The sequence below is a fragment of the Psittacula echo genome (genome assembly GCF_963264785.1).
Source record: "Psittacula echo genome assembly, chromosome: 3".
NCBI lineage: Eukaryota > Metazoa > Chordata > Aves > Psittaciformes > Psittacidae > Psittacula > Psittacula echo.
In genome coordinates, this window is record NC_137736.1 from 29,795,928 (window position 1) to 29,823,308 (window position 27,381).

The 27,381-nt window shown below is 38.9% G+C and overlaps 1 protein-coding gene across 4 annotated transcripts; it reads right to left on the minus strand.

Moving 5' to 3' along the window:
* Positions 1-223: 223 nt before the first annotated feature.
* Positions 224-26,899, minus strand: PAXBP1 (PAX3 and PAX7 binding protein 1). 4 transcript variants are annotated; one of them, XM_080612063.1, is made up of 18 exons: positions 26,357-26,899; positions 24,597-24,725; positions 22,723-22,896; positions 21,253-21,474; positions 20,542-20,645; positions 19,508-19,728; positions 18,379-18,568; positions 13,464-13,587; positions 11,102-11,201; positions 10,542-10,657; positions 8,377-8,576; positions 7,718-7,862; positions 7,441-7,562; positions 6,608-6,684; positions 6,277-6,343; positions 4,464-4,610; positions 3,921-4,075; positions 224-1,780 (listed from the first exon to the last, which is right to left on the minus strand). In XM_080612063.1, exons 1-18 carry the CDS (start codon positions 26,817-26,819, stop codon positions 1,663-1,665), a joined length of 2,874 nt encoding a protein of 957 aa, XP_080468189.1. In that variant the 5' UTR covers positions 26,820-26,899; the 3' UTR covers positions 224-1,662. The 4 variants fall into 4 exon arrangements, with proteins under 4 accessions (XP_080468189.1, XP_080468190.1, XP_080468188.1 ...); XM_080612064.1 differs by having other exon boundaries at positions 21,379-21,474; positions 22,723-22,899; XM_080612062.1 differs by having other exon boundaries at positions 22,723-22,899.
* Positions 26,900-27,381: the final 482 nt, after the last annotated feature.

Genomic DNA, 27,381 nt, shown 5'->3' on the forward strand with positions numbered 1-27,381 from the left:
TCTTCCCAGCGTGAATAAACATCCCAGAGTGAATAAACATGATTTCCAGTCCAAAGCCAGTTATAGACCGGTTAGGGTTGCTTTTGTTCACTCCAAAACCCCACCAAGGACAATTTTTCTCTCTGACATACTGAAATGAAGTCAGCCAGTGCACATATAATTTCCTTTCTCACCTTCCCAAAGGAATAAAGCTTACCAAGTTGCACTGCAACAGCTCCTTGACAGATGAGTTTATTGAAACAATTTTTTGAAAGCACGTATTTCTGAATGTACTCCATCAATCCCAACAGTTCAGAAAAACAATTGCTCAGTGTCAAAATGAAGTCTGCATGTTACAGATTGTACATTAATATACACATTTATACCACATGAGTTTGAAATACGATGATTTCTTATGTTATTCAGTATGCCAATTTATTGCTACAGTTCCCTGAAAGAGTAGGGCACACCTGGAAATAGCTCTTAATCCAAGGCTATTACAGTTATTCCCATGCCTTGGATCCCAACAATGTTCGATATAAATCATGAGATTTTAAAAGTGTTTTCTTTTTAATTTACATTCAAATTAAATGCCTTTTTTTTTTTTTTTTTTAAGTCTATTCTTAGGTGGTATTTGGTGGGAAGCGTAGCATTAGATTATTTACTATAAATATTTCAAATCATGGGATATAAAATTTTCTTCACCTTCATTTTGCTTGGTATCTTTAGCCATACTGATTAGAAAAAAACCCAGGTTCCATGTATGAAGCTACAAAAACCAACCAAACCCCCCCAAACAAACACCCTCCACTCCAAAAAACCCAATCCCCAAAACCCAAAAGACAAAAAATGTGAATTTAACCAACTTGCACAAGAAACAAGTGGCCAGAGTTCATGGGTAAACTAATATTCCTAAAAAATGAAAAATGAGGCTTAGGAAGTGCTGTCATATATACTTCTGCAATAATCACAAGTATAATACAACAATCTCTTTGTATGCCTCTAGTAAAAAATAATTAAGCTGTGATTGGGATTTCCTTCCTTGTTTTTGGTTCCAAGAACACTCTTACCTGTTCCAAAGTCTGAATGCGAATGATTTTTTGGCTATTCCAATTTGAGTGCAGCACAGCTGCTTTTTAAAGGTCAAGTTCCATCTGAAAGTGTCTCTACTATTTAGTTCAAATGATTTTCACATATTGGAATGTTTTGCCAGCCCTTTTGACCAATAATATGATCACTTTATTGTCAAAATAAGTAATTTTGAGCAAATGAAAAGCTTATTCCAACAGTACAAGATCTCTATATCCAGTGTGAAAGCAATGTGGTGGTATAAATATATGCATACATTGTATTACACATAATATAATATACACATTCCAGTTAACCATGGAACAATTACCAAGAGCAGATGACTACTAATCATGGGTACAAAGTATTTTTGTAAGCAAGATTTTGAGAAACTTTAAGGAAAAATTTGATTTCTGGAAAGATGACAATCTTGGGATTCCATTTTTGTTTTCAAAGAAGTAATTTTTTTTTATTTTTTTTGAAGGATGCTGTATATAAGAATGCACTTTGTATTAAAACAAAGATCAATACTTTACAGTTTAAGAAACTTTACATATGTACATAAATTACACATCAGGAATGGTTTTAAAGCTCAAAATGAGTTGTCAGAAAAGTCTATTTTCCTTCTATTAAAATCTTTAACTCTTTTATGTTGTGATCATTTGCAACTGTCACAGCATGATCCAGTGCTCGGATACTTGCTAGAAGCTTTATGATCTGCTTTATGTGCTCCCTAAAAAAGGGGAAGGAGAAATCAGTACAGGAATGGAACAATCATGTACAAGTAGTAATATTTCAGCAGAAGACTACATTATGAATCCATACAGCAAATCAGTTTCAGATAACTTCACATCATCCTCTGCCCCACTTGCTTAGTCTGATAAAATCAGCTGGGTATCAGCTTTGCACTGAGATTGGAAAATGTATTTTGGGAGTAGGAATTAATCATACAATATGGTTTAATATGAGGTGCAGTATCATCTTAAGAGAAAGTCTTGGATTACTTGCGGTACTGTGCAGTGAGTCACAGCTCCCTTGATAAATGCTTCAGCCAAAAAAGAAAACAAAATCAACGCAGCAAGTATGCTTTAATGCATGTCTTAAAAGGGTTGCATTACAATTCAGGTCAATCTAGGAAGCTTAAGAGTGAACTAACTGTCAGGAGGACTGTACTTCTTCAGCTGTCGAGAACAATTTTGGTACCTTGCTTTGAGGGTGTACATGAAATTTAGACTGGTCTCAGTAAAAACAACAGAAGTAAATCAATCGTAAAAATTAATTTACCTGATCTGTGAAAAAGCTACCTGTGTTTTCCAAACATTGGATAAGATACATTTCCCTCTTGGCAGAAATGAATGCCTTTGTAGTTCAAACAACTGTACTACTAGGATTTATAAAAATGTAAGACATTCTTCACTTATAGAAAGTAGTATTCCTGCTGCAGACTTATTTCCTCTGCTTAATGGAGCAATGGCAATAGATTTGTTAAATGCCAGGAAAAAAGTAGGAGGACATAAGACAGAAATTATAGTAGAATTCACTAGAAAAAAAATTATTAATTGGATGTTTCCCTTCCAATGCAGAAGTTTTACCAAGTTATCATTCCAGCTGGTAAAGAAAGCTCTTTCAAATTTAGGAACAGTCTAACAAAAAAGCGGAAGTTTTAATCTCCACTGGATTCTCTCTCAACTCCTTCATTTCAATTCCAGTATCATGCTAGGCAGGGGATTTTGGTTTTAGAAATGAAGAAGTAGCAAGTCGTTTTAGAATTTGAATAATGGGGAAAATTAAATTGGTATGTGATACTACTGTAGTACTTTGGACACAAAAGTTCTGAGGCATAACCTGAGAGCAGATAAAAAACAACCCAGCGTGGCACAAAGCTCAGTGTTCTCTGAAAACGGGATGATTCATATGCCACAGCCAAAAGTGGCTCTGAAAAGTGTCTAATAACCAACATCGCAACTGGAAAAAAAATTGACACCAGAAAAAAGAACAACCCAACCCTCTTAACCAAGATTTCCCTGCTACGGTTTAAGGGGAATTTCCGTCTCTATGATTCAGTGCTGCGCGTAAGATCAAAAAGCGAAAAAGATCTAATCCCCTGGAGAGCCTCAATAATTGAAGAGTAATTCAACAATGGCTCAAGCAAGTTCAACTATCAAGAATGATTAATGCAGGTAGCAAGGGGGTTTGTCTTTCCAAGTTTCAGGTTTGCTGGAACAACAAAACTACTGGCCTTGAAACCTCTGCTTTCCCTGCCACAGCACAGGAATAAACAACTTTCCAGTCTTGTCATAGTCCTGCATATCACTGCAATAACTTGCTTTTTAAGTTTGAGTGCAGAACAATACACCCATAGCATTTCAGGTTACTTGGCCAGCAGAAACATTTATGGATCTAATCCAAACTTTTAATTATGCTGGTTATCAGGTATCAGTAAAATGACCCTTAGATGCAGGTGAAAACAGGTTCATCCAGCTGGCTGCGTAAATAAAGTCAGAACTTTTGTACTGTATACAAAAGCACACTTCGTAATTTAGAAGCCATTATGCAGGAATTGGCAACGGGCTCACAAGGTGGAACAACCCAAAACCAGTAGCTACAAAATTTGCCAGAATCAGTGACACTAAGCAACAGTCAAAACATACTATGGATGTTTCAAGATTCCAGCAGCTGTAGTTTTACACCTTAAAATCTCCCTATCTCCGATACCATAACGATTCTTAGGTTTGAATTCAAAGAAGTTTCAAAAGACATGCAGCACTATAAAGATATTTACCCACTATAAAGATATTTGCCCATGTTTGAGTGCGTCAGCAAAATAACACAAAGCACAAGAATTGCAACTGCATTAACTCAAAGAAAGTTACCTCGCATTTCTTTTCTCCACGTCAGAACAACCAATACTGTTTCTATAAATTGTATCAGCCAGATGAACAAGGTATCTACAGAAGTTTTCTAGCTGAGAAATAGTTTTGTCTCCTTTTAGATTAGTGAACCACTGTTTAGGAAAGCAGGCAATTACCTAGACATAACAGGAAAAAGAACATTAAACACAATGTAACAGAACTTTAAAAGCCATCTAACATTATTTCTGAAGCCTGCCAGGTAACACTGCAGTGACAAGGCCTGAGTGAAACACTGAGAAACCTACCAAAAAGATCCAAAAACCCCAAATTCAAGCAGTAAAACACTGCAATGGATGCTATACCTGAACTATCTACAAGTATGAGGCAGAGAAAGTTCTTTCTTTTGTGTATTAAAAAAAAAAAAAATTTCTATTTTTCACTAACATTTCAACTTTGGAATGTGAAAGCCAAGACTTCATAGGTAACCTAAAGTTTTAACTACATTTTTCCTTCAGTTGAAATATGAATTACAAGTCATTTTAAACACCGTTTGATTTTACTTACACTTTGAGCTTTCTTAATGCTGTCCTCTCCATATTCAGAGTTTTGAAAAGCCATTAGTATATATCGATTTAGCAGACCATCTATTGACAGTTCCTGAAGAGTTTTGTTTGAAAGGATTCCATACCACTGGAGAAAGTTTCCTAATAACTGAAAATACAACACAGGGAAAATAAGTATTTACAAATATACTGAAATGTTGATCAAACACTCTAGAGCTTTTTCAAATGCAACAGCATGGCTAAGGTAATGTGGGTTCTTCACAGTGGAAATGTGCCTTCTTTTAGCTTCAAAACTATTCAGAATCCATAAAGTACCAGCCTAGAGTGTTGTGAATTCTCATACAACCACCACCACCATCTCAACTTTGCTCATGTTTTGCACAAGAAATCGTAAAATAAAGATTAAAGTTTTAAGCCATCTTGTTCTTAAAACCTGGCATCGATGGCAAGCCAAGTGATGCCTAGCATATGCCATATGGGGGCAAATTCAGAGCCACCTTCTCAACAAAAAGCCCCATCATACCCTTACTTCCAAGGCACAAGTGACACAAAGTGTCACCAGCGATGCTGGCTAAGCCAGCTGGTACAGCTGTTATTCCCCACTGGCATGTGGCCTGTGAAGAATTGCTGCTATCCTCATACAAATGAGCCCAGCCAGGAGTGTAGAGCTGAGGCACATCATCAGGAAATGGTAAATAAGCACTTGCCTCCAGCTTCTATTTCTGCTCATCGTTGATCCTGTAACTGATTTGCTAGTGCAAGACAGCTGTATTTTTAATGCTTCCCTAAAGTAGAAGTATTTGTGCTGTTACCACTGTTTTAAGCGCCCTGGCTCCCATAGATACTGCCAGAGGCAGACAATCTCACCCTTAAAAGACACACGAGCCCTAAACAAGCAGTCTGTTTTAACAACAGCATTTTAATAAATGAACCTTGCACATTTTTTTTCTAAGCAGCATTTATGAAGTTGACTTTTATTTCAAAGTGTAAGAATTCAGTGCCAAATATTTTAAGTAAATGAAGTGACTGGAAGCTTATTAGGAATACAGTCTCCCTCACTGCTGCAATTTTAATAGAAAATTCCAGATAAGATTTCTGTTTGCATGATCACGGAGATCAGCAGCTCAATCACTATGGGTCTCTGCCCCAGCATGGGGGTTGGAACTAGATGATCTTTAGAGGTCCCTTCCAACCCAAACTATTCTGTGATTCTATGACTCATACTTTACTTTCCTGTGTAGTTGGGAGTTAATTTTCTTCACAGCCTTTTACTGGAAATAAAGTACAACAGTCACAGATTCTTACAGACCTTTGCAAACTCTGTATTGCATGTTCCACACACAGAGACTTTTTCTTTCTCACTCTTCAGTGTTTCAATTAAACTCAAGATTACAAATGCTCTTATACTTTACAAATAGCAGTGAGCTTTTGAAAAGGAGCCAAGTTATTTTCATGGAGATTCTCAGACTATATGTAAAAAAACCCCAATCCAAACCACGCTCTCTCGTTCCAACGTAAGTGAAATAAAAGCGACATATTTTATTCTGACAATGACATTAAGCCCAATGACATTAAAAAAAATATAGGTTGAGTATGCTAAATAAACCCACAACATACAAGTTAAAATGATGGCACTTTCACTGGCAACCTTTTGAAGAGGGCACAGTGCATTATCAAAGACTAAGAACTCTAATTTAGAGTTCTTTCAAATGTAGTTAAAGCAATTTCCATCTACCATTTTCCACAGATTTGAAGGGGATTTCATTGCTACACTGTCTAGATGAAAGATTTACCAGATGTATTTACTGACTTACCTTAACAGAGGACCAAAACTGACGTTGGAAAAACAAATATGGACCAGAGTTCTTGTTTTCTAAGATGCTGGAAAGTAAGAGATTTCTTTAATGAATAACCAAGATCACCTCTGTCTGGAGTTTGCTGGCTTCCTCCTACCCACACACAGTTCATCTCTGTAAATATTCCCTTCCATCCTGTTCGTCTTTGCTAAATCCTCACAGTATGATAACGAAATATCTCCTGTATCCAGCCAGTGAACCATACTGGGGAAAAAACCCCTGTTAACTATGGACAGAAGACACCAACTTGCAAATAAAGGTCTAACACCATAGTTGAAAGCAAACTTACTTTTTTGGATATAAGGGCATGAATACATCATCATCTAGTGTTCTCCTCATTCTTAGCAACAATGCCTTTAAAAGCATCTGAAACAGATAATTTCATTTTTTAAAGTGTCCAATGCACTGCTTAGTAGTTAACCACTTAAACTGATTTTCAAAGCAACAAAGAAAATTTATGACTCTAACAGTAGAAAGTATACATACTTAAGCACATTATATATAGAAAATCTTAGAGAAACCTGTAGTAATTAACAGAGGCAATTTTGAAATTTGACACTTTCAATAAAAACTGAAGGCAATGGAACTACTTTATAGTTAAGCCTGATCATACAGCCTCTGGGAAGTCAAGGCTTTTGTAATTTTTAATCTTCTAACTTCTCCATACACATGCACTTTGGCCTACCTACACTATTCTAAAAGCAATGCATACACTGCATCAGCTATGGCACCTGAACTCATGACATCAATTCTTGCATTCACAGAAGGTAAGTAAAGCAATCAAATTTCAAAGCAATACATTTGAAAAGGTTACAAAGATTTTTTAAAAGAGAAAAGCCTGACTATTTGTAGATGGCCCTAAAACCAAAACTACAGATCAACAAGTCTTAGTACATTTGATATCTCTTTTTATCTCTAGAATCTATTTTGGGGAGACCTCCCCAAGTTCCTCCTCCTAATTTATCACCACTTGACTCTCCATGACAAGGCTGCAGAGCATTAAATAATTGCAAAAGTCTTTCTTGCTCCTCACTAAGCATGCTGTGTTCTCCAATACAGTGTAGAAAGAATATATCCAAATTTCTTAACTTATGCAAGATACTTAAGAAAAAAACAACTTACTTGTGTATTTTTGTTTTCTGCGTTCACCACTGAAGGATATCCATCTACTAGCTTCTGTACAATTGCTACCATTCTGGACGTTTGTGTTGTAGAGAAAGGATCCCATATATTTTCAGAAATCACTGTAAGAGATTAAAGAATTACTCCTCTTCGCAAATGCTCAAATACAAGTACCAACAACAGCCAGGCAATAATTTACAAAAGAGTAAGACCCAAAAGCACAAACATCAGCTTCCACCCCCCCCCATTTCTCCCCGTTTTCTTTCCAAGACTATACCTGTTAATTTAGGAAGAACAACTCTCTCTACAATGGTAGGCAATAGTGAAATATCAGCATCATCTTTCACTTGTTCCTGTTCTTCACAGCCATAAAACAGCAATGATTCAAACCACAACATAGTCTCAAAATCTCGACACTTGCCCTAGTGAAAAAAGAACTGAGGTTGGATTTCTAAATAGATATCTGCAGTCAACATATTAAAGAAAAAAAGAAAAGTAAGAGTAGTATATGCACAAGTATGATACACTCACAAAACAGAACAAAGCTACTTTGGAACACTTTAGAAGGTATGCTAAGCAGGCAGGGCAAGCAGCAAGTGAGCACAACTCAAACCTGGTCCTTTTTGTTTACATGTCAGATACTCATCTGCAGTGGAAATTAAACAAAAAAAGAAATAGTGCCTCAAGACCAAACAGTCTCTTAACCTGGCTCAAGGGCGGGCAAATTACTTCATGTGCTTTGGCTCCCCTACTTCTGAAGCAATGACACTAATTCCTTAAGAAACACAGGCCAGCCTGATTCCTGAGAAGTGAAGAAAATGTTCTGTCTAGAACATGCATTTATGAGAAGCACACATCAAAGGTGTAATTTACTTTGCTCTGCAGAAGTGTGAAAGAACAATTGTATGGGTAGAAGTTGCTTGCAGAAGACCTTACCTCCAAAGGAGTCCAGATAAGCAGCTGAAGTCTGATTAAAGGGTTAAACAGCTTTGGTAAACAGAGGCCAATGTAAGCGTCCTTGTAAGAAGCAAAGTACTTTGAGCGCCAAGCTTCAAACTGTGACTTAATGCAATCAATTGAGTAAAAGCTTTCCAAAACATCTTCGAAAACTTTGCTGGATTCTTTCAATATACGATCTGGTGGGAGAGAAAAACAGTAAGAAGATGATCACCTATTCCCTGTAATACCTCTTTCAAGAGGGACTTTGATGCTCACTGGCATAAGCGAACTCCTATAAACAAAAACAAAACCCATCATGTTTAAAAGTTCTGTTACTTCTGCCTCAGGTATACAAAGTAGTAAAAACATGAGCACATTATTAGTCTCTGATATACTGTTTTATCACAGGTCTCGCTTTTAAGCGTTTCATACAATCAGTGTGTACTGGGCTGTATTCAAGTGCTGATCTAACTTCCAAGCTGGCCTCGCTCTGCATGGGAGTTTGGAACAGCTGACCTCCAGGTCCCTTCCAACCCAAATTATGCTGTGACTTTGTGCATCCAAGTGCAAGTACAGGAGGGCAACTCAGATAAGCTAACTGAATCAGCACGTCAGACTGAGAGAGCACTGGTAGACACCAAACTAAACTGCTGAACATAACATGGCTGTTAGCACTGGGCAACTATAACAATCTTTTAGCACCTTCCTTATGTTGTTTTATATTTACAATACCAGTATTCTATGCAATCCAAAACATTTTCTCCATATATTACTTTCCCTTCATCTTTTCCACTTCCCAGGGTTAGCTTCATTTTCATCAGTCATTTTTGCTGCAGCCAGTTTTAAATGTTTAGTTATACTAGTAACCTGTACACAACTAATGTAACTAGTACACATAGAGAGTAGAGACAGGCCTGAGGGAACCATAAGATTATGTCATATAAACACATTTTTCACACTGGAATCAAGAAGAGATGCTACAAATCAAGTTAGCAGGCACAGAGTGCATCCCTCTATTCCATATAGCTCACTGCTCATTCTGGACTAACATGAGAGCTACAAATGATTAAAAATAAACAATCTTTAGAAATACTATGCTTACTCAGAAACTGATGAAACTCCTACAAGAGGCTTTAGTACACATAAAAGTGCCAACCTGCAAACAGGATTCAGCCATGCTGAATTTTTAATCTAGATCATTTAACTTAGCAAACTTAATTATAGCACCTAACAACCCTGAACAGTTGCTTTGTTTATCAAAGAGCTCTCCCTGCACCCCCAGTTTTGGTAACTCAGCCAGCAACTAAAGGTGTGGAAACTGTTTGCACTTCTGAAGGATCCAACTGTTAGACAGTTCATTTAATTGCTTTTTTAATCTTTTCACACTTTGGATCTCCACAGCCTCCTACAGCAATGACTTCGGCATTTTTATTACACTCTCTGTGGGAAGTGACTTGTTTACTTTAAACCAATCCTACCAATGCATTTCATGCCCCCTAGCTCTCATACTGTGAAAAGTCAACATTGTTCTCCTAGCTGAAGATTGTAAAACTGTTTAATCCTCCCTCATACACAACATAAGCAATTCTTTATGTGTGATCCTTACTGCTCCCCTTCTCCACATTTCTTCTGATTAAATTCTCTTTAATCAGAATTGTAATTGTACTAAGGTTCAAAATAAGAAGAGAATGGGATTACTATAGTGATGCTCCACTTTCTTCACTACTGGTTTCACAGCAACCACTGGAATAGTATTTTAACTGCTGCTGTAAAAGATAAAAAAAGGTTTCTAAAGCACTGAGGTTTTCAGAATTTCACATGTAAAACAAGCAGAGGTTTGAAGAATGATAAACCATGCTACAAATTAGAAGGAAGCCAGTATCCACTTGAAGGTACAAAATCTTACTGCTTGCCAGAAAAAGAATATTTTAGTTAAAGAGAATCTCGATAAGGATGGGGTACTTTGTTAGCTGCAAGCTGCACAACAGCCTGGTGAAAAAAGACTGTTTTGGTCACATTGATGATCCAGCAAGGAACAGTTCCTAAACCTTCTCCAAAATACGGTGAAATATATGGACAGGGCTGCATTTGGATCAGTTCTTCTTTTTTTTGCCATTTTTTTTCTGTCTTTTGTTACATAAAGTTTCAGTAGCTTTTCTAACCTCGCTCCATGTTGAAGTTTGTAATATCTGTCGAAGTTTCTTCATCATCACTGGAAAGGCCTTCAAGGTGATCTGCCATCTTCCCAGTTTGCTCTCTTGCTTGTCTACGACGAGCTCTGAAAAAGATCAGCAACATAAACCAGTTATTACTGGCTTTTTTTTTACCCCCATGGAATGTACAGATCCACCTAAGCTTGTCATAGCTTTCAATGCAAGGAAACCCAGGCTAAAACCCCCTCCACTTTCACTACATTACCACATCTATGTTGCTGCCTCAAACAATGGAAGGAAGAGAAACCAGCAGAGACCAGATAGATACGGAATGGGTCTACTATGTGCTCTTTTAGTGATTTTATATCAGTATCAAGTGATGGAGCCTTGTTTTGTATACTTGCATGGTAAGCTGGGATAGGTTAGAAAATCCCTGCCCAGCTTAAGTGTTTTTTTCCCTTTGCAGGAAAGGAGCAAACGTTGCTACTTACATTAGCAAATGACATAGGACAACTGTATTCTGCAAGCAAGCAAAGACTCCTAACAGATAAGAAATCTCAGTACTTTACCTTCTGGCCTCTCTTTCTGCAGTTCGACGCTTTACTTGTTCTTGATAGATCACTCTGTCTCGTCCAAAAGATTCAAGATTTGGTGCCATCAGTGCTTTATCTGTAAAATTAGATGGATGAAAATTAAAATGCTTATCTCTGATTATATAAATGTGTTGCAGGCAGTTTCATAAGAGCCTTTTACCTACTTTAAGAGTAATTTGAAGTAGAAAGTTGAAGTTTTACAAAAAGATGCACCCAGAAGCCTGAATTCACAAGTATAGAGGTTACAAGAGGAAGTAGTGGGGTTTGGAAAAATCTCCACTTAAACATCAAACAGTTTTCACCATACCTCATTCTTGTCCCTCTCACAACACTGCCCAGCGATATAAAAGTCAACATTTAAAAGAAATTGCTTAAATTGAAAGTTCCACAACAAAAGGTGCTCCTTACATAAACATGCTCACTATGTATCTTTTGAAAAGAAAATGAACAAAAAGGCAGAAAAGAGTCACCAGAGCAGGAATATATGATATTTGAGAGTTCTATTCATTGCGGTTTTGCTTTAGACTGCCTGAAGTTTTAAATACACCAAAAGCTACAGGAAAACAAACAATCTTCCCTCCTCTAAGCTGCATTATAGGCATTCCTGATTATAGAAAACACCACCACTAACCAATGAAGCTGATCGTCAACCAGCAGCCAGACACAAAAGTATTTCCAGTTCATCCTTTTCAGGTAAATTTTAGAAGTGGGCTGAATGCTAGCCAGTGCTCAAGCCCACTCACTACAAAACAAACATCAAGATTTAAACAAAAGCCTACCCAAACTTCAGAGCAGCAAATTTAATGTTCTAACTAAAACTATTTACAAATCCGTCATTAAAAACATTAACAATAATCTAAGTAATTATTTCAAATCCATACCGGAACTACTAACAGCCTTAACATACTGACGAAGCCATCAGTTGTCCAATTTTTAAAATGTTATTCCAAGCTCAGCTGCTTGTCTTTACAGAGAAATAAAGCAAAAGTTGACAGACACACTTAAATTCACTTCTAGCCCTTTAGTGTTCTGACACTGCATGAAGCAAAGCAGATTGCCTATGTCTGCACATGCACCAAATCAATTTCTGGCATCAATTCCTAGTTTCTGTGGTAATTTCAGAGACAGAACTGAACTATTCCTAGACACAGTGAAATTCACTCTCAACTCACAGATACTAAATGAAATCTCTCTTTAAAACCCAGCCTTGACAATGACAACTATTTCCACCCCATAATTAAATTCCAGTCCAAAATAATCCATTCCAAGCTTCCTTTAGGAAACATGTTTCTAGTACATTAGGTTTCTAATTTTTACAACAGCATTTTCGTAGTGAAACTGCAAGGCTTACATGTGATGCCTACGGCTGCAAATAAAGTCCTAAAGGGAACATGTATGCTAACCACTCTGTAAAGGGATGACCAGCTCTGATGCCTTAGCACTTTATCATCCTTAGTAAGTTCTAGCTAATGGTATTATCAAAATTTCATCTCTGGGCACAATGTGACAGAATAGGAAGTGGCTTTTATTATAGGATATTATGTCAGCAATAGGACAGACAAGAAAACCATTTCTAAAACCAGAAAGCTCTCCAGAGCAGAAAGATGACTACCATTAATATGATATTTACCCATCAGGTAACATGCTGAATAAACCCTCCTACAAAGAATGTGTATTTCCATCCAAGTTAACATTTATACTTTCATAGTTTCACTTACTGAAGAGCAACCACCATCAGAAAACTCCTCATTGAGAATTCCCCGTTCACACACTCAGAATAAGAAGGTATTTTAACTGACTAATCTTAAATTGCAGGGTCATTTTGTACTAATCTGATTTTTAATAACAGCACCAGTTTCTTCCAGTTCTTTAGTTTTACCAGTTAAGTGTCTGAAATTAAATACTTCTGCTGCCTACAAATAGAGCATTAGACAGAAATCAGCTCTAGCCCAGTGCTTCATGGCTTTGTACAGAGTTAACTGTAAGTGTTACAGGAAATTTATAGATGAGGTTATGAGAAAAAAGAAGTCCTGACAAAAGAGGAAAATCAGGAGTCACATGCTACCACTACTACCACTGCCACCATGCATACATTTACAGTGCTAGGAAAGAGAAAATCCAGTTAGGAGTAGAAGGAGAGGTGAAGTCAGAGTTACGAGTGGCTTTGAGTTTAGAACAAAACAGATTAGAGAACTTTTATCTAAACTTGCTTCTACCCATGTCAAGAGTAAGGATAAACATTAAGACAGTCATACTTTAAACATTTACATTTAAATTAAGCCATACTAAGTAAACAAGGTTGTTTAATGAATAATAAAAACCTTCAAGATGGACTGACTTGAATGGCTTGAAAACTCCGAAGATTCATCTTTAATATCATCTTGTCGTCTTTGGACAAGGCGGGAAGCTCGCTGTTTGTACAGCTGGTGCATTGCAGACTCAAGTTCGTTAATCAGAGGCACCTGTAAAAATACAACACACTACGTAATATCAAGTTCTTCAGGTGCTTAGTTTCTGGGGTACCGTACTATTCCAAAGCATAATGCTGTCACTGTACTTCTAGCAGCACAAACTGTTTCCTTTTACCCACTGGTATCATTTGGACCAGTAAATAGTTCAACCTGACGAAAAAGCATGCATTTAATGTTGACAGCTTTCAACCATAGCAATAGCATTCTCAAAGTAACTTCTGTTGACTGAGTGAGTCTACACAGTAAGACAACCATTTTAAAGAGTTGAAATGTTACTTCAAGCACCTCTGTCTTCTCTACCAAGCATGTTACATACTGTATTATGGTGCTTACAACTCTCAGACCTCTGTTTCTTCTCTACCTTTAAACAAGAATGCTGTAGTATTCTGCGCTTTAATGAGAAAATAACCTGACTGTATACAGTAAAAAAAACCAAAACCAACATGAATCTAACCTCCTGAAGCCAGCAGCTTTTGTTTTGCTATAACTCCTATTAGCTTATGCTGAAATACTATCATTGAAATGCAATAAACCGCTGCGTAAGCATGTTATCCTAACAGGTAAATTCAAATCAGTAGAATCATTAAAATTGTACAATTCGTGTGAGTTATGCATTAAGTATAACCTTTGAGTGATAACAGACTTAAAGTCAGACCAGACCTGACACTTTGCCTTTGTCTTCCCTGCCAAGTGGACTAAACTTCAGGAGCAACTATAACAAAAATAGATGATGTTGTAACATCTGGAAATCTCCTGACATTAAATATGTCAGATTCACTGCACACTTTTGCAAAAATTAATTTCCCGGGACACATGAGAATTAGATTATTATAAATATTCAAATGCAAAAGAGAACTTTTCACAATCTCTTTATTTGGAAAGTCATCTCCTTTTGGTATGAACACTTAAGTCCTTACCTCCGAGACATACGCTTTAGTCCACAGTCTTACAGCTTTTTAGCTCAAATACTTCATTGCTGCCTACCAGCCAGAATTAAGGTGGGGTTTTTTGCAAAACAAAAGATAAATATCAGAAATTGTTTCCTGAGGTAATTTAGAACGTGACTCAGCAGCTATTGAAGAAACTCCTCCAGTAAAATGTAAGATTATGAGATCAGAGCTACAGGGTCATTTCAGCTATCTGCAAATGACACATGCATCAGAGGAGATATCAAAAGGATGAAGTATTAGTGCTCTGTGGTATAAACTGGCCTACAGGAATTAAAATAAAAGCAACTGTGCACCAACCCAAACTACACACACCTTTTGGAGAAAATAGAGTAGAGAGCAATTGGAAGTCACAATATCCCAGCACGGGAAGTGTGTATTTGGTATTTAAGACAATTCTGAAAACAGAAATATTAAAAAACCCCAAACAACTAGTTTCACCACAGTTTACCACAAAAACTATAGATTCTTCTCTTACGAGTGTACAAGGAATTCTAACATTGACAAATTAAATGAAATTTTCACAGCATCCTTAGGAGTTTTTTCTGTAATTGCCTCAGGATTAAAAAGCCCAGCTACGTATTCAGATACATAAATCAACTCGAAACACTTCCTATTTAAAACACAAGAGACTTAGAAGCTGTTATTCTTCTATAATCAATACTGTGGTTGATGAATAACTGATAATTCACTGACTCCTATAAATCTACAGCTGTCATTTATTGTTTTATTTAGTCAATACCTTAAATTCAGTGGTTTGGGTTCTTTTTATTTCACTTTCACTGTAAACAGCATTAAGAGGAAAAGTGGAAACCTCTCTGAATGTTTAGACATCAAGCATAATTTCAACCTACAGTCTCCCCTCTCTGACATATAGTGTGTTTTGATAATCTGCTTTTGCAGGTAAAATTATTGTTCATCTAACTGTGCTGTCAAAGACACGCTCAGAACAGTTTTATCTTTCTGTATCCCTTGCATATTCCTACATTCAAAAGGTAAAGACACTGTTATCACTTTCTAGCCTTCTCAGAAAGTGTAATTTTGACAGTAATTACTTGTGAAGGAACTCATGCAAGCAGCTCCTGCTCCACTGGCTTTTATCATTTACTGGAGGGGAAAAAAATCATAAAAGATTTGACATTTCTATTGCTTGTTTCTAAAATCTGCATAATAGCTGCCTCATTATACTCTCTGCTGCACTTTACCAGTGAACAAAGTGTTTCTAACATTCAGATTCTCTTCAAAACAGTAAAACAATGTGGTTTTGCTTGGCTGGGGGTCATGAAGGGTTGAGAATGCTGAACAGGTGCAGAGAATGCTGAATAAGTGCAGAAATAAGATGGGTAGGGGGAAGAAAGTCTAATTTATAACGATGGTTTTGGTTCTCCAGAACTAATTAGACATACAAGAAAACTCTAGGGGAATGGACTCTTTCAGAGTGGACATGTATATTGTGAACCCATTAGTACTTCTTCAGCAAACCATTTTCTCATTCAGATCAGCACCAATGTGAATTTGTCTAATAACCATCCCAATAAAATCAAGAGAAAGCATCAAAAAGCATCACATTTGAAAGGATAGGGAGGGACCTAGTTCTATGCATATTTAGGGATGTGTTCATATATGTGCGCATGTACACACACATACACACACACACACAGTGTTATTACACACATGGATACACATTTTATATACTTATGTATATTACAACTACATACATTATGAATTATAAACATACATACTTTAAATATGTAGTCAGGGCCACAGGTTATACAAAAAAGCTGAAGGTAATTTACTTCTATAATTGAAGAATTTACTGTCCTGCTGCACTTCATTATTTCATTTAAATAAAACCTGATACTAATTTTACTACTCTATCCCCTCCCTCTGCCTCCTTTTTACAAAACCCTGCAGTATCCTGTGAGCTACTGGTTTTCAATTTGATAGTACTTCTGTCCTGCTGAAAGCACCAAATTCTAAACCAGCTTATCTGGCCAAAGAACTGAGGAATATGTAGGACATCACAATAAATGAAATGCTCCTAATTTTGTGACTCATTGTACATACAGGTAGTGCAGCAGCCTCCAACTGAAAACAGCAAAACACTGTGATTGCCCCTAAGAAGCATCATATAACAAAAAACACGCCTTAAAAGTTCAATGGACTGTCATGGCAAATGGGGTATGGAGAAGGTGGGAAGGGTGAGGAAAGTGTATGGGTGTAGAATCCTTAAAAGACCAACTACCCGGAAAGGCATATTGTAAGAAAACAACAAGCCTGTTTATTAAATTATCAGCAGTTAATTTGCTATAAAATGGCTGGAATTTATTTATTTACTAGTATAGCTAGGTAAGTCAGTCACATTTCTTTAAACTGAACTGAAATTGTTACACTATTACTTAGCAGTAAGTCATCCCACTTTATACGAAATCTGAAAGACTAAAAGGCTTGGTTTATACTCAGAATGGTGTCTTCAAGAAAAGATCTGAACAAAATGGCATGGACTATCAAAGAAAACTTCCAGACGTGGCTTATAGTTACTCCAAAAGAGATTTAACAAGAGGTCTTCAGAAAGCAAATGCTAAATAGAGATGCAGGTGTTTAACTTGTCTTCTGAAATACAAATTTATCTCAGAAAAGAATAGAAAAAAGTATCTTTAAGAAAGAATTCAGGCATCTGGGCAACCAACACTGACACACCTGAAAAGGAAAGTACCTTTACTACCCTTCAATAGATAATGCCAACACAGACACAGGAATACTGCTTCTTCAGTGAACAATATCTATTTTAACTAACCAAGAAGCTGGCTGAATTAACTGGTCTACTCTTCCTGGATTTGGTTCATGACGCAGCTATTCTTCAGTTTACAGGACTGAAGATGGGACTCTCCCAATACCAGTAATGCTGGACAATTCCTCTCTAGCCAATCAGCAATCAGAATGCTTTTATATTCTTCTTCTACACCTAACAAGCTAGAGAAGCAACAGCTTCCACTACTCAAGTAATTATGAGAGATAATATATTAAGAAGACACAATGCTTTTGTATTCAAGTCAGAAGACAATGAATAGCCTAGGTAGTGCTACCTGAACTTTACAGCCCCTGTGTGGAATATATATATACACATATATGTGTATACATATATAAACAAAAAGCACATATAAGTATGTATATACACACATTTTCAGGAGCTCTTGTTATACTTACAAAAGCTAATTAAAACATAATGAATAACATAAGAAAGGAAGACCAAGCTTTCAAGTTAGACATACAAAAGTATCATGCTGCATGAAAGGAGTGTATTTTTAAGTTTGAGTGTCTTCAGACAGCTACACTAGTTTTAAAACTTCTCTCCTTCAGACACAAGAGCAATACCAAATATATGAAACTGCCTGGCAGGAGGAAGTTTAATAATAACACACAAAATACAAGTCTTTGCTAGTTTCTGGAATGCTTTTATGAACACAGTAACAATGTTGCAATTCGGCCCTTACTTTTGTTAACCTGATATCCAACACAAGTAAAAAACAGCATCTTGAGTAAAGCTGAAATGCCGCAATATCTACCAAAATTCTAATGACGTATAATCTAAAACTTGTTTTATGCAATCTAAAGTCAGCAACCTCTTACACTGTGAAAGACTGGTTCCTGATAACCAGTTTGGCATGATGAAAACTTTTCAACCCTCAAATAACCAAACCTTTAGAAGAACATGTTCTCAGGGACATTTTTCGCAAACAGAAGGAGATGGTGTTTGGCATGTACTAAGAATCCCTTTTTTTTTTTTTTTTTTTTTTTTTTTTTTGAAAGAAGATGAATGTTTTTTCATCCTTACCTTTTCACTGAAACACTCAAGCAAGTCTTGGACATACCCTCGCATTTCTTGCAAAAACTTATACTGTTCACCAATACCCCCAGAAGACCCTTCTAATCTTTCAATTGCCTTGGTAGAGTCCTCTCGGCTTTGCTGGTGTTTCTCATATTGCTGCCGATTAGCTTTGTGCAATTCTTTCATAGAGTCCAACCTGAAGGGCAACGGATAAATAGCAAATTTACATCCAAAAGTCTGTATTATTTCAGACCATTGAGATATTAAACAGACAGTGCAAGTGCCAAGCCTATATATGGGAAATACTGCAAAGACATATTCCCTAACTTCCATTTGTCGCTTTCTCTCCTGTCTAAATAAACAGCAAGGCTAATAGTTCAAATTAATCTGCTAGACTATGCTGAGTGCCTTGCACTGCCCACTACCATAGCTTTTTACAGGAGTGGGTAGAATAGTACAAGGCTGGCCCAAAAGTACAACTGGGAAGGAAGGTTTGGGGCGGTGGTGGTGGGAGAACTATTGCTTACACAAAACAGACTTATTCCTCTACTAACTTGATGCACTGTCAAAGGCTGTAACGCTACAAGAGGCATACAAACCAATTTTGAAGACATGTAAAGTGCAAGTTGTTGATTATAAATGATTTCTCACTGCAACTGGGTTGTTCACTCAGTAGGACCTTTTGCGTACCTGACAAGCAGATTAGAGTGTTTAAACCAAAAAGAAAACCCCTGTATACACTAAAACTTAAACTGTCTCCTGAAGGGGAAATACTGATTCACAGTTTAAAGGAATACAACTTGACAAGCTAAACACCTCACTGGCCTTTCCATTCTTGACTATAAGCCTGTGCAGTGTCCAGAAGATGCAACTCAGACCTGTCTTCAACAAGATCAATGGCCTCATATTTAAAGCTTCACTTCCATAGAAGCAATCCAAGGAGATTTTTCGAACAAAATATCAATGTCATCTTCACTTTGAGCTTTTTTTGTTTGCCTTTTTTTTTTTTTAATGGATGTGCCAGTCAGTACTTTTCCAGCGATGAAACTCTGTGTTTGCTCACCGAGACTAAAAGACACCCGAGGAACAGAAAGCTAGGGGACAAGTCTTTGTCTAAAAAGATGGTCTGTCCTACCTGTCTTTAAGCTGTTTCTTTACCAAATCAATAGTAACAGGAGTCATCTCATTACTGGGAGTTTTGAAAGGAACTGTATTATCTGTTTTTTGAGACTTGGTTTCCGATGATCCATACGCAGTGTAAGTGTATGGAACGCCATAGGATGAACCATAAGACAGTGTCTGGTAAGTGTTCTGGTAGTACAGATTATTCACTTCAGCAGGCTGACTTGGTTGAACCTAATGAAAGAGAAAATACAATTGTACTCTATTAGATTTTTAAGAAAAGAGAAACTTCCTATTACACATAAGTTATAAAGCAAGAAATGTAGGCAGGTACATCTACAAAATTTAATTATCAAGTAGATTTAAGTGTAGAACTTCCAATAGAAACGAATTCACTCAGATACACCTTCTTAAATGGACACATTTAAGTATCTTAGTATCATCATATGAAATGACAATTTTAACCAGCCTATAACTCCAAGAATAACCAAGTGTTTGGGACTATACTTTGCTATGGCTATTTAACAGAATGACATAGGTTCAGTGTTTTCATTGTGATTTTGCTGAAATGTGGGGTGGTAGGTTTTGTGTTGTTTGTTTTAAAAGACAACTATCCTCTTATACTGAGTGGCAACTTCACTATGAGTGTGCAGGCAATATATGGTGCAACCTGCTACTAATTCCAACTCTATGCTGCAATGCAGGATACAGAAACAAAGAAACACATGCTGTTTACACAGACTCATGAACCCAATGATAAACAAGAGCAGAGGTCTCTTCAAGGAGGCATTATTCTAGCCCTGATTTAGGCTGCAAATAAATGCCTGTTAACAGCACCACAATCAGTATCTACCCAGAACAGAGAGACTAATGAAATTGATACCACTGGGTACTTAAATCTGACCTCTCGGTTATCCTTAAAGAATATCAGAAGTTACATATGAACTTCTCAGATGAAACAGCCTTCTGTAAGTTGCTCAAGCTTATAATGGATTTAGCCAACATATGCAGAAACAAACCAAAACCAGTTCACAACTGAATACGTGCCTGAGGTATGTTGATGCCTTTCCGTATCTGTTCTTGTTCCCATCTACTGAGTTCTTCATCTTGCTCCCCTGCCACCAGCGCTTCATCATCACTTCCTTCAATACCTTAATACGAGTAAAACAGACAGGTAACAAAAACCAGAAGGCAACAGTAAGGCCCATGAGTTCAAAACCTTGAGAGACCATGCTTCAGTGGGAACATCCCAGTGCATCCTCCTTTCCTCTTCACGAGGAATTAAGGACACTAGCCTGTGAATTAATGTCACAGAGGTTCCACTTAAAAAATCCAATGGGTAAATTTGCAACTAACTGCTGGTAAAATCCTCTAACGTTAAAATCCTATGTATCTCACTAATTCTTCTTTTCCAGAGTTATTTTACCTGCTTGTCAGCAAGAAGAATGCTACACCAAAGAACTTAGGTTTTTCTTTTCCAACTATATACTTTCTAAAAAACAAAGTACAGGAACAATACTGATTCTTAGTCTAAGTTTCTATCAGGTTCAGAAGAGTCGTGTGCTTGTAAGCACAGGAGCAGTTTGTGCTCGAAATTTTATACTTAAGATTCCATTATGCAGTACTTTTCCTTAGAAACAGAATATAACTCCAGATTTATGCCCATTTGAAAAACATGCTGTTCAAAAATGTTGAATGGGAGCACTTGCAGTGAAACAGTGTGAATGTTTATCAGCTGTCCTTCTTAAAAGGTTTTACCTATTTCCTCAGCAATCTTTTGCCTTTGGGATTTTTCCTTCACTGTAAAAACTATCCTCCTCTTCTCGTCATCATCTTCATCATCACTGGCATCATTTTCATCTTCTCGAACAAGGCGGCCTTTACCTGGTTCACTGTCAACGGGGGTAAAGTCTCCAAGTTCACGAGCCATTTGACGCTTTTTCCTAGCGGCATGAATAAAAGCAGCATCTGGAATTTCTCCTAGAGATAGATGTTTGCACCATTAAACAACCACTGCAACAAAAGCTTCTTATTATTCATCTCTGCCACTCTACCAAATCAACTTTACAAATGGTAAACAATGTGACAAGAACAAAAATCCATACTCACAGGAACATTTGCAAGCAACTTATAAGCTGCATATGCAAACTTTCTGAACAGAAACCCTCAAAGCTGGGATATACCCAAAAAGTCCAGCTCTGCTTCCAGCAGCTCACATGCCGTAACAGCAGGAGCTGGATGTTCCTACGGGAACATCCTACGGGAAACTATCGACTATCGCAAAGGGAGGAAGAAAATTAGGTTCTTGACTGGGTCACCTCCTGCCTTGATACCGCTCCTGACTGCTTTTATTTTGCATGAACAAAAACCATTGGCCATTTCAGCAGATGATGACAGCTCAGAGATTAAGAGAACACCAAACTGGACAAAGCTAATACGAGAGATAGTACAACTGAGGGAAAACAAGGAAAGCAGACCTAATAAAAAAATATTTGAAATCTCTAGCACAAAATTAATCCAACTTACATATATCATATAAAAAAGTCCCCCAAAATCAATTTTTTGAAACAATTTTTACCACTACTTTGATTAGGCATGCAAAACCAGTTAAATTTCAGGTTCTCTTTATACTTGAACACAAGATACTCTATTCAAGCAAGCATTATCTTTAGAGATGCAATAACGTACACATGGCACTACTTTGCAATTACCTCTAAAAGGAAAAATTATTTAGTAGTCAACTAGAAAATCCTTTTTCTCTTGAAACATGGCCAAGGCTGTGGAGAGCAGGCTACCACGAGCAAGCTAACAGTTTGTAAATCAGTTTCAAAAATACTTTCTCAGACTGATTTCTTTGGCCTCAATGCCCGACCTAGAACCTCATGAGATACCTTGCAGACCTGTAACCAATACACTCGAATTAAAGACAGAATTCTAATTGACAGCAGTTAAAATTCATGGTAAGTCACCTCTTCCAATCTAGATTTTCTTAGAGTTTGTCATCACTGAGACAAATTGCTGCATTTGACATTAAGATGAAACATTCTGTAGTAAAACATTTTCTCTTAATACGGCTTGTAAAGTTGAACAGGTTTGGAAAACAGCAGTTTCCTGAATTTCCAGATGCTTGATATACTGCTGGAAAGTATTTTGTAATCTCACAAATCAGTCTGCTGTAAAAGCTGGCTAAAGATTTTGTTAGCATATTAGACATACTACAAAACCAACCTGGGCGGAGAACATTCAGTGACGACAGAGCACTGGAAAAAGCCCCACCAGCTTTGGGTTTTTCTTCTTCCTTCTCACTTTCAACTTCCATTTCTTCTTCACCATGCTCACTGTTTGCAGTCCCATCTTCTTGACCTATATCCTTAATCTGTCCTGTCTTTTCTAGTGGTGGTTCTACTGGTAAGACAACAAAGCCCATGTTTTACTCTTCTTATAAAGATCACTCAAAAGTTAGTGTTTCGATTTTTTTTTAAGGTATAAAAGCCAAAAGTAAAAAAAAACACACAAAAAAAAAAACAAACCAAAAGAAAATGTTAGATGATAATTTCATTGTTCTAGATCTAGTAAAATATGCCTTTTTAACCCGTGATTAAGTGACTGACATCCTCTCAAAATAAAACCCGACGAAGCACACACCTCATCAACCACTAAACATTCTCTGTATTGCCAAGTATTAAAAAAAGTGAGGGAACTCAGTAATTAAGATCATACGTGCAACCTTCACACAGTCTCTTATGCATGTAATTAGAAAATGTTGCCTGTGTTACGCCAAATCTTTCCACAAGAACAGACTCATTTCAAAAGAACCCTTTCATTTTCCTCTTGGGCTGGGTGCAACATTACCCAGCATTGGGTGGGTAACATGCAGACAGAGGCAGCAGATACAAATATTAAGTAAAAAGATGCATGAGAAATCCAGGTGCACATAGCTAAGTTTTCAGACTGCTTAGAGAATCTGCATCTGCTTAGAGAATCCAGACTACTGACTCAGTAGCAGCCATGAGGTCTTTGCACTATAACCAAGCCAACTACTGAGACTGCAAGACAGACAAACAGAAAATTAGCATGCACTAGCTGTGTGCAAAATGAAGGATCTTTGTGACAGAAGCCAGAATTAAGATACAGGTTTTCACAGATCACCTGAACATTAGCCACAGAAATAATTTCTGGTTTGGCTCATGCCCCACACCACCGCATAGGCAACTTAAAGATTCCAATAAAAAATAACCAGTGGGTTTCTTAAATGCAAACAAAGCCTTTTAAAAATATTTAGGATTTTATTAAGAACTAATTTTACTAACTTAAAAACGGACAATTTTCTGCACGGGACCATGCTCAAGTCTCACATGCTTCAGCTATACCATTGCTATCATTAGATGATATGTCCCTCAGCTCATGCTCATAGCGTTGTAGGTTATTACTCTACACAAAAAAAAAACCCAACCAAAACTGTAAAAGGAATCATTACACTTTACCAATGAGCTTACAAAAAAAAAAAAAAAACCAACAGAAGTACAATGAAATTTAAATTTCAGGCTCTATTTAGAGCTCTAGAGGACTGTACATTGTTAAAAGATCCTTCTGCTCCAAAATTTTCATCCTGTCGTCTTAATCAGCAAGCCTACTCTAAGGTCCAAGTCCTCAAACAGGCAGCTGTTGAGGACTTGTTATTTACTCAATAACAAAGAACACCACCCTTGCTCACCCCAAAATCTTCCTTTTTGAGATGTGTTAAAAGGACACATCCTGGCAAATAAGCAACAGACACACTTCTACACTAATTCCTTCCTAATTCCATAGAGAGAAATTTATCTGACAAACAGAGCTGCAATACAGAAAGTACTGCAGTCTACTGGCAACTGTATAAGTAGCTGACAAGTTTCATCCTTCTACATTCATTTCCATATGAAATCTACCACCTTCAGAATAGCATTTGTAAGGTTTAAATGAACACACTTAATGCTTGCCTCAAGTCTAAATGCTAAATCCTCTAGAAAACTAACAATTCATCCTGAAAACAGGGAATATGTGTCAACAGGACTTAAACTTTTCTATTACAAAAGGTACTGAGGTACTGTTAGCTTTGCAATTACCATCTGTTGGAGAATTGACCTCTGTTCTAACTTTTGATTTTTCAAGATCTTCTTTGTATTCTTTCTTCAACTGTTTCACAATCTTTTTGCTGTAACTTGACTTCTTCACTTTAAAAACTTCTTCAGTTTCTTTAAAAGAGAAGTTGGAAAACATTACTTTAGACCTGCCAAGAAGTATACTTACCTATTAAATCTGTTAATTTTGCACCTAGAACTTAGTAAATGCCACTAACAATATCATTTAAGGTGACCTTACATTTGTACTGTTGCAATAAAACCAGTCCCATATCCTTTCATGTGGACTCATGTCTACCCCATTTTTTTTGTGGTCATTTTCATGTGTATTCATCCCACTCACAGCACAGACACAGAACATTAGGCAGAAGTTACACAACATGCGTACACACATGGCCTGCTTTTATCTAACTGTATGTAACCTTTTTAAAAAAAAAACCCAGCTGATCCTTCACTGTCACCACGCATTTGGAAGAAAACAACATGAAGCCACAACATTTTGGGTCAAGTCTTTTCACAGCCACACATACACAAATAATAAGTAAAGGAATGGCTGGTGTGTTGGTTGTACTACCAGTTCAAATGCCTGCAGCACTACAACCTACCAAAAGGCATGCAGTAAGTTTAAGAACTAAATAGCACAGGGGAGTAATAATAATAATAATAATATCAAAGTTTAACGTAGGAAACTCACAAGTGTTCGGGTGTTTTTAGATCTACAGTGTAATTCCATGTTTCTAGTATTTCTGTCAAGATTTCAAACCACCAGTCTTAAAATCAATGTCCCAATGATTACAGTACTATTCCTTCTAAAAAACTTCAAAATGCATACTACCTCTCCTGCTGACAAAAGGTGTAAGAAAAATATGTTCCTCATTTTATTCACCTCAAACTTCTGGGATGCCACAAACTCTGGAGTTTGAGGAGTGTTTTTTGATAATTTTCAATATGTAATAGCTATTATTATAATCAGACTGAGTGTGAACAGACCAATTCATGAGTATGGTACCTGCTGGAACCCAGCAGAATTATTAGCTAAAGCACTGTAGAAATACAATTATGTTATTTTTACAAAAGCTTTGGTCCAGAAACTGCTCAGCCACTTTTTCCACCACTTGTGAAGGTTAACCTAATAAAACCTCGCTGGTGGCTCCACAAACTAACCGCAAAAAAACACCGGTGGCTTCACATGAAGTTTGCTAGGACAACAGGCAGTCCAGCCTGTGAACACCAACATATCAGATGGAAACAAACTCGACACCAAGCTGCTAGAAGGATGCCCCAACCAGGACTGCAGGTTCTGCGGCGGGCAGGGAGGGCTGCACGAGCGCTGGGCCTTGTGCGTGCTGCTGCACAAACCCAGGCCAAGCTATACGGGTGCAACAGGCATGAAAAGGCAACACCGAAGCAGGGACAGTCTGCCCCACTAAACCGGAATTAAACCGTAGCGACACCACCCCGGTGCTGGGAGCGCGCTGGCCCCGCAGGAGCCGGGTCGGGCCCGGGGCCGAAGGCGATCGCCGATGGGGCGCTCCCTGCCTCGCCGCACCGCGTCCTCCAGGGCTCTACCCCTCTCGTGCACCCCTCATCGCCCCCACCCCACACGGGGCAACCCCACTGCCTTACAAATACATAAACCAAGAGGCCCGCTCTCCTGGGGGGAGGGGTGCAGGCACCGGGCGGACGCCGGTGCAGGCTGCCCGGGCCCCTTCCAGCCCCAAAAGGCGAGCAGCGTTTCGCCTCACCCTCCTCCTCATCCTGGAAGCTCAGCAGGCTGGCCCGAGGGACCTCTTTGTTCTCCCGCGTCCGCTTCTTCTCCTTGGGACGCCCGGGCCCCGGCAGCCCGTTGCCCTGCTGTTGCTGCGGCGGTGGCGGCGGCGGGGGGGGCAGGAAGGCGGCCGCCGGCAGAGCCCCCAGGCTTGTCCTATCGCCTCCCGCCAGGCTCAGCCCCAAGCCCAGAGCCGCGCCGTAGCTCGCGGCACACGCGAAGGCCGCGGGGCTGCCGGGCAAGGCGAGGGGCACGCAGCCGGCGGGTAGCGGCAGGAGCCCGGGGCCCGCCGCCAGCGCCATGGAGGCCTCGCCGGCCCCTTCCTCTACCACCCCGGCCGCCGGCGCCGGCTCCTGAGACGGCTCCTCCTCGCGCTCCTCATCCTCGTCCTCCGACTCGTTCCGTTTCCGCACGTTCACCCTCCGCGCCTTGCGGAACATCCCGCCAGACACCGGCCCCCCTGCACCGCAGCGCTCCGACACCACTCGCTCCCGCCACCCCGCGCCACGGCCCAGGCCCGGCTCCCCGAGCATGATAGCCACCGCAAGGGCGGCCACAGCGCCCCCTGCCGACCGCTGCCCGCCGCCGCCAGCCTGCCAACGGTAAGCAGCCTCCCGACCATAGAGAGGCACCTGGGCGGCGGATAGAGTGTGCACAGCAGAGAGCATAGAGAGTCTGGCTAGAGCAACCCGCCTTACTGCCCGGCACTCCACCCCCTTCATTTCCCAGCGGCCGCTGCTGTCGCCATCTTGTGACGAGGCAGTATCGCCAAGCCGGAGGCGCTCCGCGAGGATTGCGCCATGGCGGAGGTGGGGGGATCGTGGTTGATGCCTCCCGGTTAAGGCAGAGGATGTTGCCCCGGCAAGGGGAGGCCGAGCCTCGGCCTCCCCGTTCCCGCCTGTGTGCGCTCGTCCGCAACCAGCCTGTGGATGGCGGCGGCCACCCGGAGAACCCGTGCAGCGCCTGTCCCTGGCCATATCCCCGCAGGCGGGGTGCTCGTCT